Here is a 12432-nt window from a genome sequence, read left to right as displayed (position 1 = left end):
TAGAGATAGTTTTGGTTTGGGCATACGAAAGAGCCCCGCCAGCGGGCACATACGGCAGCACCGATGGGCACATGGTCCGAACCAATCCAAACCAGACCAATACTGATATCAGCAACTTGCCAGTCGCAACGAACGAGAGAGAGAGAAGACATACTAGGGAGAAAGAAAAAAAAAACAGTCAAAATTGTAAATAAATCAAAATATCAAAATACTCCCTAGATATACATCCTCGCATAAAAGTAATCAAACAAGCAGGCGTAGCATGGCCCTCATGTCCTCCTCTCTGGATAATCCCAAACAAACGAACGAACAGGAATCCACAATCCAGAAAACCCCCCACGCCAAAAAGGCAGAACGAAGCCGCAGCGAGGATCAGCAAGCACCCAGATGAGGGAGGGAGTGGCGCACGTATCATTGGTAACTCTCTGCTTGATAACCCGGAAAATATAATTTTTTCTTCTTTTCTTGCAGGATGTGACTTGAAGATTGACATGTCGAAATATCCAGACCAAAAACGTACATCAGGGGAGAAAGAAAAAGGCGGCAGAGCTAGCAAGAAGAAATCTTCTCGATGGATCAAGAATGAAGGGGCGGGGGGAGGAAAAAGGTTGTATATAATACCCAAAGAAGGAAGCACTTTACTTTCCTTTCTTTCTCCGACATCCTGTACCTAGGCACAGGCAGAGGCACAGGCAGAGGCAGAAGCAGAGACAGAAAAAACAATCAGCTTCTCATCTCGGCCTCAATCAGGCCCCAATACTTAAATAATCGAGCACTACTTTAATTCGCCTCGCACCCATACGGACGGACACAGACAGGTCCTTCTCGATTGATACGCGAAATCAAAAAAGCGGCTAGCCTCCATTACAGATAGCACTTTTGAAGAAACGATGATCGAAACAAAAACAGAATACGGCTTGCTCTGCTTGCTGCCTGCTGCCCGTGTAGGACAGGTCTAGCTAGCTCGCTGTACGGGGCATCGCTGGGAATCGATTCGGATAGACCGAACAGTTTCTTCCGCAGATCGAAACGATTTTGAGCGCCGCGCGCGGTTGTAGATGTGAGGCTAAGACATACATGCAGGAATGAATGCATGGAAATTTGAGACGGTGGAGTCACGGGCCGGATCGCGACACTTCCCACTGGATTCTGATAGATGTAAAGCAATAATAGATGTAAAGCAGGGCCCTTGGCGGTGGGTGATGACATTGCGCACCGAAAACCTGGAATATAGAAGAAAAGAACAGGAAGGTTGGGGGTCCGAAGTGGGTTTTAAAGGCGAGAGAAGACAGCAAGCAAGCAAAAGCAGTCACAGTCAAACGGCAAGACAGCAAACAGAATGCAGGAGATTGTCCATTTCCGTTGGAACACGCACTGTATGCAACTTTCAATCGTTCTGGGGAACATTTCGCCACCCCTCCGGCATCTTGGTGCTTCGTCAATCATCCTCTAAATCTAGAAATCGTGAGCGTCGGCTATCGATTGCCAACCATATGCGCCAACCATGCGTCCAGTATCCTTTTTGAGACGTGACCCAGTGATAGTACTCCAGGACTCCATGCCATTTCTCCGTGGGTATTTAATCATTCATAATCTGCGAGAAAAAGCGGCAAAATACCAAGAGCAATGTAGTCAGACAAAACCAGCATCTTCGCCAATGCCGAGAATCTCCTTGAGGGTTTCAAGCTGATTCTCAAGATTTTCGGTTTGTTGGCGTTGGCTGCGGATGCCGCTCTCGAGGCCACCGATCACACTGTAAAGTTGCTTTTGCTTCCTACGAGGAAATGTATCAATGAGCGCAACAGCGGCTTCGGGTCGGCGGTGGTCCTGGGAAGCAATTCTGCTGTTGGGCATGTCAAATGATGGTCCGGAGTACTTGATGAAAGTCAGCACTGAATTTTGCAAATTTTTGGGATCTGGGAATCTCTTGGGATCTTAGACCCGAAGGGAGATTCGTCAACGCCGAAGCTTGAAAGATCGAAAAATAGGAGTAAATCATGTATACATACTCCGACAGCTGGCGAGTATGGTTTCTCGGGGCCTTCTTCCCTGTGACCTCCGCGAGGCCCCTTATAGGCGTTGGCGTTCAGCATCACACCATCCTCGTCCTCGTTATCTTGAACTTGGTGTCTCTTGGCCGAACCATTAGCTTGCAGTTGTCTTTGTTGTTGCTTGTACAGCAAAGCCAACAAAGCCGCTGGGTCGTCGTCAAATGACTTGTCGTAAGGGACGGATTTGGAAGGACGAGGGACTGGGGCGGCATCATAGCGGCTCTCGACATCTTCGAGGTTGTATGCCAATCGAGGTTGTTTCTTGTAGTTTATTGGGTTACCGTTCGATATACGTTTGCGCTTGAGAGATGGCTCCGACTGAACACGCATGGTGTCATTTAGTGCGGAGGACTTGGTAGAGCTTTTTGTGGGCTTCGAGGCTCCAAGAGCAGCTAGATCTCTAGAGTCAGCGTTGTCTGGCACGCCAGATGAAAGGGCCCTGACCTTCTTTCTCCATACGCAAGGTGCAGTAAGCGCCTCTCGACGAATAATAACAAGTCGCACAAGCTCCTTGAAACATGTCATCGAGGTAGATACAGTGCTTGAACCGACCCGAGCCTCTGGCACATTTCTCACATTCCTTCTGTGCTATCTCACCACGCTATGGGTTTGTCAGTAAGTACTGTAGTAGCCCCACCTCGTCTTTGCATCTTTGCAGGCATCAAACTGGACGCGAAATTAAACCTACCATGGTAAGCAACAACGCGCCGCGGATATGGGGTCGCTCATCATCAATTGACTTGAGACCCGGCAGGGCTTGACCATCTTTCCATGGGATTTGTCGGACGATAGGAAGGGCGGCCAAAGAACTGAGCTGTGTACCAACTGCAACACGATGTTGATGAGCTTGGCCGGCGGGAGCAGGGGGGGTGTTATGCAAGGACTGTTGAGGACTTGGGGAGTCAAGATCGGATGGGAACTTCATGGGAAGTTCGCGCGGGCTATCGTCTCGTTCGTACTCAATTGACTCGTCTATCGTAGGTGGCATAGTGACTGGTGGATGACGAGGTTGAGATGGTGGTTGCGATAGCGACAGTTGAGGTAGAGGGGAATGAGAGACAGACCGGAGCTGGGGATTTTCCAGCCGACGACGCGTTAATGTCCGAGCGGGCCGAGACTTGTCCGCAAGCGTGACAAGAAAGAGCCTCAATGTTTATTTGTAGTATACTTCTTCCATGCCTTCCAGGATCCTTACTCATATGAATCCGGCCAGCGAAGACGGATTTCTGAGCTTGTACGTGGCGTTAGCTACGAACTTGCGATATTCTTAATAATATTCGTAAAGCCGATTAAATAACGCATATTTTTTCTTTATAAATGATAATCGAGGCGAAGCATTTTAATGCTAGCCGTATTTATCGTATCTGCTAACGGAACGAACAGCGATTAGAAATACGAAATAAGTATTACAATATATTCTTTTACGTATAACTCGAACTCGATATTACCGATTAGCCGAATAAATTTATTCGACGATTGAATTCCATCTTTTCTCGACATCGAAAAAGCGGTATCTACGATCGATTATACAAAAACGTCACATAATCAAAAGTACATACGATAGCGGCTTAGCTCTTCGAAAACTCTTGCTATATGGTGAAAGAACTTCTAACAGATGCTAGCTCGAAGACGCCTCCAACTACAATCGATTAAGGATATAAAAAGCCGAACGAAAAGAAAAGAAAAAAGATCTTAATCAAATACCTAATTGAATAGTCGGAAAGACAGTGTCGAGCTGCTAATAATCAATCGTAATAGAAGGGGACCGCAACACTTAAACTAGCAGTAACGAATCGCCGTTAACAAAAAGCATTACAATATATTAAAGCTGCGATACCGCGGGATCAAAGACCCGAGATAATATAAGCTATCCTGAACTATTCGCTACGCATGTAAGGAAAAAACCTGATAGCTTCGCTAGGAGGTTCGCTGATCACGGTGCGACAATCGTTATGAGACAAGTTAAGACAAGGTAAGACAAGTATGCTATCACGGATAGTACGGACATGCATTATTCCGTACGCCGGCTCACCCCGCATTCTTGCTTTTTATCAGATGGTGTTATTGACATTGGACATCATGCCTCGCTTGTATTATGTACATACTCCCTTTCCAATAACGCCCGCTGACGACCCTTAAAACCCTCTATCCGTACCTATATACTTCATGCCCGTAGGCTACCCGACTGTTCCTTCTATATTCCCTTTTCTACATTACCACATCCCTTATCCATCGCTCGCAGCAGATCCTCCCCTCCCCTCCCCTTCCCTTCCCTTAATCAGTGATAGTCCCACTCCATCCTCCGCTCCAGCATGAAGCTCTCGACAGGCAGTCCCCTCCACTCCTCCTTCTGGCCCGTATTCCCCTTGAAGAACTCCGGCTCGAAGCTCACCGACGCCCAGCCCCTCACGAGCTGCCGCCAGTAGCACACCTCCGCCGCAGGCGTCAGATACCGCTCCCGGAACGTCTTGACGTTATTCTCGGCAATCTTCTCCGCGTTCAGCTCGCCGCTCTCCTTCTTCCCCAGCAGGCCCTGCATCACCGAGTCCAGATTCGAGAAGTCGCTCGCCACCTCGACAAAGTTCTGCTCCGGCCCGGAGCTCTTCATCAGGTGGTGGTGATGCTGCAGCCACTTCAGCTTGTGCGCGACGATCACGCTCCGGCAGTTCTGCAGGTTCTGCAGGCGCGCCGAGTAGCTGACGCCTTCGGTGTGCGCGACGAATTTGTACTGGCAGTGCTCGTCCATCTTCAAGGCGTCGTGCGTCTTGCCCTGCGCGTCGTCGTCCCACACCATGATCTTGACATCGGCCCAGTCCTTCCCCTCGCTGGCGTTCACCAGCTGCTGCCTGACGAGCAGATCCATGCTGGCCCCCCTCCAGATCAGCTTGTCGATTTTCCGGGACCAGGGCACCTTGGCGTCCATCTGCTCCGCCCGCATCTGCACCTCGCCGTAGGAGCCGATCTTGGGTTCCGGCCAGGACCAGTATCCGAAGTCCGGCATGAGCCAGAGAGACGTCATGAATTTCTCGCGCGAGTATGCCCACCGCGGGGACGCGGACTCGGCGATGTCGGCCACCAGCATGGTGAATTCGATGTTCGGTAGAGGTTCAGGGGATGTGAGCAGGGCTCGGTGGAGGGCGTGAAGAGAGGCAAGACCACGGGTATTGACGTCCCCTGCTGCGTTGATAACATACAGCTATTCATCTCTTAGTATCTGCGCCGGCTGAGAATTCTTGGGATGGGGGTAGCTCAGGGGGGAGGGGACGGTACCTGCTGGTCGTAAATCATAGCCCGGATGTAGCCCTCTCCCATAGACATCTCGTCCGTTTCCTTTAACGTGACATGATTACTCCTGCGATCCTCGACCGCGCGATCGATCTCGTGATAGAAGTTCGGAAACGCCTGTTTACACTGAGCTTCACTCAGCATCAGGTTTCGCGCATCTCGCGTGTAGTTCCAGTTCCCATCGAATGCCCCTTTCCCGACCGGATGCGCGTTTCTCGGCGGCGGCGCGAACGGCTTAAAATGCTGTATGTAAAGTATGACGACTAGTAATAACGTAGTGCCGAACAGCACGGGAGATCTGCGACGACGGAGGATCGAGATGGAGACTGCGGTGCTGCGAAGCAGCATATACCTCTTTTCGTCCCAGTCCGTCGGGGCTTTCTCCCACGAGTGCGCCGCCGGGAGCTTCATTTAGTGGACGGCCTTGTCTATCGATTGAGATGATGTGAATGAAAGAAACTGAGCGAGGAGCGGAGACGTAAAAGGGCGGGCATGGACCGCCGGAAAGCCAGTTTATTATTGTACGCGACCAAAACGGACGACGGGTTCAGCGTGGACAATAAGAAAATTGCGAAAGCTTACGAAGATGCAGAGACATCTTGAAGGTGGAGATCAGCGGCGGCAGCAACAGGGCTTGGGGTATTGAAGGTTTGAGCAGGAATTGGCACAGCGTATCATATTAAACGGTAATCGCGCCAGCATGTACGGAGGTTGGAGGTAGGTAGTAGGTACGGTAGTAGAGTAGTACGTAGTACCACGGTACAGGCCTAAGTATTACCCCTCGAGGGTGCCTTAAAAGTTTAGTTTCCACTTTAAACCCCCTGTTTTCCCTACCCTCGAGGGGTAATACTTACGCCTGCGACGTAGTAAGTCCTGGTAGATCGGGGCGGCCGTAGATCGGGGGCATGGCGACGAAGCTCAAAAGGTTAATCCTGGTCATCCTATTTTGAATTACGTAGTATATAGTCTTGTATTGCCTTGTAATGTATTGTATTGTTCTAGTAGGTTGTGATTGTGATTGGGATTGTGATTGGGATTGTGATTGGGATTGTGATTATACGTTGTACTTTGGGTTATTACCACGATAAGGGAGCTGTTGCCGTTGCCATCGGAGGCGCTTGCTTGGATCCTGGGGAAGCACAAGTCTCCTCTCCCAAGGACCACTCACCGCGTCAAAGGCCCAGCTTGAACAACCAGCCGCCGCTATTGCTCAATCCAATCCAAACCCATCTCCCATCAAATAGGTGTCCAATCCATTGTCCAATATCAAATCCTATATCGAAGGTCAAGTCCAATGTCCAATGCCCAATGCCCAATACAATCCAGTCCAGTCCATCTCCTCCAACCCACCCCCACCCCCTCCCCTATGTCTCTCGACCATTTCGCCAACACTTGGACAATATATAGCCTACTTGGCGTCATCTAGCATTCATTCCGCCACGCCCGGAGGTCCATAAATCCATGAGTAAATCCATGAGTAAATCCTTGAATCGCGACAGGGGCTCGGCCTTTGCAGAAATGAGAAGAGAGCACAGACACAGACACAGACGACGTTCACGGACCCCGCTGTCAATTCAATAACATATATTCCTTTTTCCGACTGCCGAGGTTGCTCGGTTAGGAAAAGGAAGCGCGCGCGGCATTTCCCGGTGCCCCTGACTCAGATGAGATAGGTAGGAAAATTACCCCTCTTGTTTTTTCAGCGGGTGCGAGGCGAGTCGAGGCGAGATCTAGTCAATAAATACTATTATTGCATCTTTGGACCAATTTGCGGCCATCGTTTAGATGGCTCACGGTTACGTCGTACCAGCAATAAGTAGTGAAAGATCTCCAGTGCATGGGGATCCATCCTTCCCTATTCCTTATGGACTCCTCGAGGCCTTGGGTCAATCGCCCCCCTGCTGGCACCGAGTCCACGCTCAAAGTTCGCCTAGTGTTTTGGTATCGTGAGAAGGAGGCAGAAAAGTGATTGAGAGTATCGATGCTATGTCACGCTCATGGCCTTTGTAGCGACTCGAGCCTCGTCGCCAGGAGTCGATCCATCTTCTGCATCAGTTCGGGGATCTGGAAAGGTTTGGCGACGACATCATCCATCCCGGCCTGGATGGCCATGTCCAGTTGCTCGACGCGGGTATTCGCAGAGACGGCGATAATCGGGACGTGGCCGTCAACCTTGCCCTCTCGCTCCAAGTCACGAATGCGACGAGTACACTGGAGTCCATCCATCACCGGCATTTCGAGGTCCATGAGTACGAGAGTCAAGATGATGCCGATACCCGATTTGCTGCAGTCGGTCCAAAGTGAGGTCCTCGCAAGGAAATCGAGGGCCTCTACGCCGTGGTTGGCGATATGCACGACGCAGCCGGCATTTCGAAGCTGCTTGCTGAGTACTTTTTGGTTTACAAGATTGTCTTCTACGAGTAGAATGTGGTACTTCCGTTCGAATTTGGACGTGCGTGGAGATGTGCTCCCATCAGTTTTACTAAGATCCAACTTAGACGTAGAAACATTCAAGGGATTCGTAGTCAGATCAACCGATCTACGAGCCTTGATATAGAAAGCGAATGTGCCTTCGATTGGTTAGCAGCATTCATAATAAGGCAGGCGGCGAGAGACTCACTGCCCGCGCCCTCGGTTGAATCTACTCCGATCTCGCCACCTTGAAGCTCGGTTAACTCTCTAGAGATGAACAGGCCCAGCCCCGAGCCACCATATTTGATGTGTGTCTTGGGACTGGCCTGACTGAATCGGTGAAATAGTCGGTTTTTTTCTTGCTCGCTGAGTCCCCTCCCAGTATCCTTCACAGTGAAGTAAAGGTAAATTTGCTGCCCAGTTCCCCAATCAGGTCGGAGAGTCAAGTCTTGCACAGAGCTTGAGTCCTTTGACGGGAACCAACGGATTCCCGGTACGGCATCCTTCGGAGGCTCAATGACAGACGCACCAAGGCTTACAGAAATCGATCTCAATGGCTCGGACCGAGTGAACTTAATAGCCTGGGCTCGGTTAGCACGAGATGGAATGTGTTACGGGAGGAAGCCCGACATTGGTTAGTAGATTGATGAATATCTGGGTCACCCGGACAGGATCGCAAAAAACGAAATCGACGTTCACGGCGTGGTAGGAGGGCTCAACATCGAAGGACATCTGAATATTGTCCGCGACCAGTTCCCTCTCAAACATCTTCAAGGTTCTTCGGACGGTAGTTTCGACCTGCACGTCAGATTAGCCAAATGCATTGGAGAGCCCCAGGTTTCCTACATGAACCGAAACGGGCGTAACATGGAGGAGAGAAGAATTCAATTTGGACGTAGTCAAGACGTCGTCAATGATTCTTTTCTGATGCTGAGCACAAAGAACGATGGTCTGAGCAGCTTCAAGATTGCCTTCAAGTAACTCCTGGGATATCACTGGAGTCCTTCCTCCTTGAGCCTGGTAGCCGATGATCGAGTTTGCGATACCATCAGCACTTAGCATAATTGCACTAAGGGGATTACGCATCTCGTGCCTCAAGGATTGGTCAGCGAAATACTCGAACATCACGGATGTATAGAACTTGCGATGTCATGTCACTAGATCACAAGGAAGTCAGTATTTTGATTTTCGGATGTTTCGGGAAGAGATGTGACGATGCCTCGGAAACAGATCCTGAGATTGAATAAAAAGAGAAAAATGTAGTCCCCCATTGTCTTACATAAATGTCTCTTGGTGTCGCCTTGCTTCTTCTGCCTCAACTCTGCTGACCATCTGTATATGCTCTGCAAACTTGAATCCGGAGATATCAGTAGTGCTAGAAGCATTCGGGCGAGTCAGCAATTGCCTGTTTGCGAGTGTTTCGGGAGAAGGATAGGAGAAGGAGAAGGCAATCTTCCCCGTTTGTGACCTACCAGCCAAGTACACTGGTGAGAATTCCGTCGTCATCTAGCTGAGGAACAGCGAGAAACAAAATCCATCGTGTATCTGCCGAAGAGCGGGATATCAGCAAACGATGATTCCGTATGTCTCAGGAGCAATCTCGCAGGTAAACTGTCCCTGAGCCATTGGAAAAAAATTCGGGCTACTGCCAGAAGACTAACCTCGCACAGACTCGACAGAATCATTGCTTTCTTGTTGAATCCATGGTCTCTTGAGGCGCAACCTGTGTCGAAGTAAGCATGCAAAATCCGGCAAGGCAGTGGGAACTACAAAAAAAATATGAATGACAGAGTCGTAACATACTCCATAGACACTTCCTCTTTGGTCAGTGTCAACTTCTTCCATTCGTCTTTAAAAGCTTCACGATCTTGATGCTCGATGCAACTGAGAATGGACATTGGGAAGTGAGCATCAGGGTCTCTTGAGTGTCCAGTCATCTCGTAACCTTGAGAAACCAGATTAGCATACTGGGTGAAAGGAAAATTGAATGTAACTTTCTAAATCGGCCGAGATAATACTCACATTGAGAGTTAGCCCACGTTATCGTCCCTTCAGGATCGAGTGTGAACATTCCTAGCGCATGATTAGCTCCCCTTCAAGAGATTGTTAGCCACGCTTACCACAAGGAGCCAGTTCTGCCATAAGTTGGAACTTTTCGGCATGGTGGGCCGCTTCTTGGGTCGTATTGGCAAGCTCTTGAGTGAGGTTGGCGCGGATCAAAAGTTCCTCTTGAGCATGCTTTTGGGCACTGATGTCCGTTCTGATGTTGTCAGCGCAGCACAATCAGTCCACCAGGAACATACTCACATGCAGCCCATGATGGTCTTGATGGTGGTTCCATCAGTATCAAATTCTTGGTCGCACGATGCTATGATCCATTTCTGCCGAGCGTTTCCACTTTCATCAATCCAGGGCTTCCTTAGACGGAGTTCGAATATTCTCTTTCCGCGTACTGTAGTGAGTAATTCCCATTCCCTGGCGATGACCGGATGATCGATCTCCGCAATAAAGTTCATGAAAGTCATCTCCCCTTCAAGACCACGTGGGTGTCCGGTAATCTCGTACCCTAGAATAATCAGAGACAGCTTCATTCGTCCTGCGATGATAGTGTTCTTACATTCAGGATTACAATATAGAATGTCTCCGTCGGGGGAAATATAGTACATCCCAACAGGATTCAGTTCTGTGAGGACCTTGAACTTCGACTCACTGTCGGCCAGCTGCTTCGACAGTTCCGACTCATCGTCGATCATCGAATACTCTGAAGGAGAGCGTTCATCTGAAAGAGAGCGTTCGGTATAGAAGCTCGGTTTGGCTTTAGAATACGCCGAGGATCTTGAACTTGACCGCGAACGGGTCATGCAAGGCGCTCCGTGGGCTTTCTTTCTCTGGAATGGGACCTGAGAGGCGCTTACCACCCTCCATTGCTGACGCAACGTCGCGCTAGACCAGTACATGCCGAGAAACTGGTGTCGAGGGAGATAGCCATCCTTTGATCCATCGAAATTGGGCATAGTCATCACCCACTCCTTGAATTTCCGCTCGGTTGCTGCTACTGACACCTGCTGCGGCATGGGTTGGGAAACCTTCGGATAGAAAGTCTCGGCGCAAACGACGTTCCTGATCGAGTCGAAAAACCGAAGGCTCTTGTTGCAATAGACGGGGACGAAAGTCAAGCGTCCGTTGACCTCCTGCTCTGGGGCATTGATGTCAATGATGAACGTCGGACGGCTGTCCTGCTCCAAAAGCTCAATGATGCCGATCTCATTGAGGGCGTCTGGCGGCTTTGGGAAGTCTTTCTCTGGACCCCCGTAGACTCTTCTCGGAGGCTGTTCAGGTTGATAGTCTGCATCTGAGTCTGCTTTTTTTGATTGTTAGCTTCCGTCACGCGAGCAAGGGCGGCCGAGATTCAGACCTGTAAAGTCCGAGAAAGACCCTTCTGACATGGTCGATATCGAGGTTATTTGCGATTCTCCGTTCTCTTGTCTCGGCCTTTTGCCACGGTGATGATCGGTCATGGCTAGAGTTGCGCGGACCCGGTGCTAAAGGGCAAGGGCAATAGAGTGGCTTGGCTAACTGGTGTCTGGCCCGATATCGATGCGGATATGAATGAGGCTGAAAGGCCTCGAAGGAAATCCGTAAAATAGGCACGCACTGTAGCATTTCCAAACGGATTATGGAGCTCAATATGAGATGCTCATGAACCGGAAAGCGACTGTATACTTGGTGGCGTCGTCGGTGTTCCAAAACCAAGTCACGTGTGTGTCTCAATCGTTGATCCTCCCTTACCTCTCTCTGTCCCTGCTCTCTCTACCTCTACTCTGAAGCAATAATGCGGTATAGTGCCTCAGCTGGAAGCCAAGACTATTCACGTGTTGACAATATGTGATCCGAGTCGGCAGATATCTGGAACCCATCTTCTCGCGATCCCGCTAAATAAAGGTAGTTATTTTCAGATACTTACCTACCTTCTTCTTTTTTCGGAGAAAGGCCACATGATCTCGACTTGTTTTGATTTACAGTTGCTTCTGTACCCCGTTCATTTTAGGGTAGAAAAGATCCAACGTGCAACAAGCATAGCAGCTGGCTCTCAATTCAAAGCGGGTTTGCTTCTTTTCATTCCATTGGTTTTTATATCTTCTCATATTGTTTACGTACATTGCCGTCTGAACTCCCTTGATGTGAAAGAGCCAGTCTTGCTCATATACCAATATCGGCTATAATGCAACAGTCACGCTGCGATACTACTCCAAGCAGTATGTAAGACGTGCACGAGGAAGGAAATGCGTGGAAAATTTCTTTCTTGGGGGAAGAAGACACGAAATCCATCAAGTGTCAAGCGCCAGTCGGAAATTTCTAGGTACTCGATGCAGAACCCAAACCAAAAACCTAGCGAAGCCTAGCCGATATACTCAACGAAAAAAGTAGTCCCCAGTGTTGCTTTGCTACATTGTTCGTCTTGGTATCACGGAGGGGGGGAGTGGGTGTTGCAATTGAATACGCATTCTGGATATAGTCGGATTTTCGCATGGCTTTTCTAACGAATAGGGAAGGTGTGCTATGTAAACAATACACCCCCTAGCTAGCTACAAACAGAGCTATAAACGAAAGTCTATATACATTGCCTGCCTGAGCTTTACCTTTTACTGTACTCTCTCTCCCCATGAATACATGTCGGACCCAG

The 12432-nt window shown here is 49.4% G+C and overlaps 3 protein-coding genes across 3 annotated transcripts; all 3 read right to left on the bottom strand.

The window, feature by feature from the left end:
* Positions 1 to 1632: 1632 nt before the first annotated feature.
* Positions 1633 to 3039, bottom strand: L3040_002706 (uncharacterized protein; the record flags this gene model as incomplete). The annotated part of the gene is made up of 4 exons (XM_066155657.1): positions 1633 to 1875; positions 2010 to 2443; positions 2496 to 2652; positions 2740 to 3039. 4 exons carry the CDS (start codon positions 3037 to 3039, stop codon positions 1633 to 1635), a joined length of 1134 nt encoding a protein of 377 aa, XP_066012635.1.
* A 1290-nt stretch (positions 3040 to 4329) lies between these two features.
* On the bottom strand, positions 4330 to 5747 carry L3040_002705 (uncharacterized protein; the record flags this gene model as incomplete). Its single annotated transcript, XM_007296348.1, has 2 exons — positions 4330 to 5247; positions 5322 to 5747. The coding sequence occupies 2 exons, from the start codon at positions 5745 to 5747 to the stop codon at positions 4330 to 4332; spliced, it is 1344 nt and encodes a 447-aa protein (XP_007296410.1).
* A 1584-nt stretch (positions 5748 to 7331) lies between these two features.
* On the bottom strand, positions 7332 to 11194 carry L3040_002704 (uncharacterized protein; the record flags this gene model as incomplete). The annotated part of the gene is made up of 14 exons (XM_066155656.1): positions 7332 to 7906; positions 7957 to 8329; positions 8379 to 8546; positions 8595 to 8841; positions 8894 to 8905; positions 9028 to 9123; positions 9221 to 9293; positions 9410 to 9471; positions 9552 to 9693; positions 9771 to 9821; positions 9869 to 10008; positions 10056 to 10314; positions 10366 to 11109; positions 11164 to 11194. The coding sequence occupies 14 exons, from the start codon at positions 11192 to 11194 to the stop codon at positions 7332 to 7334; spliced, it is 2973 nt and encodes a 990-aa protein (XP_066012634.1).
* Between the last annotated feature and the right edge of the window lie 1238 nt (positions 11195 to 12432).

Source organism: Drepanopeziza brunnea (genome assembly GCF_022702325.1).
Source record: "Drepanopeziza brunnea f. sp. 'multigermtubi' strain 214-2 chromosome Unknown ctg3, whole genome shotgun sequence".
NCBI lineage: Eukaryota > Fungi > Ascomycota > Leotiomycetes > Helotiales > Drepanopezizaceae > Drepanopeziza > Drepanopeziza brunnea.
This window is presented reverse-complemented; position numbering and strand designations above follow the sequence as displayed.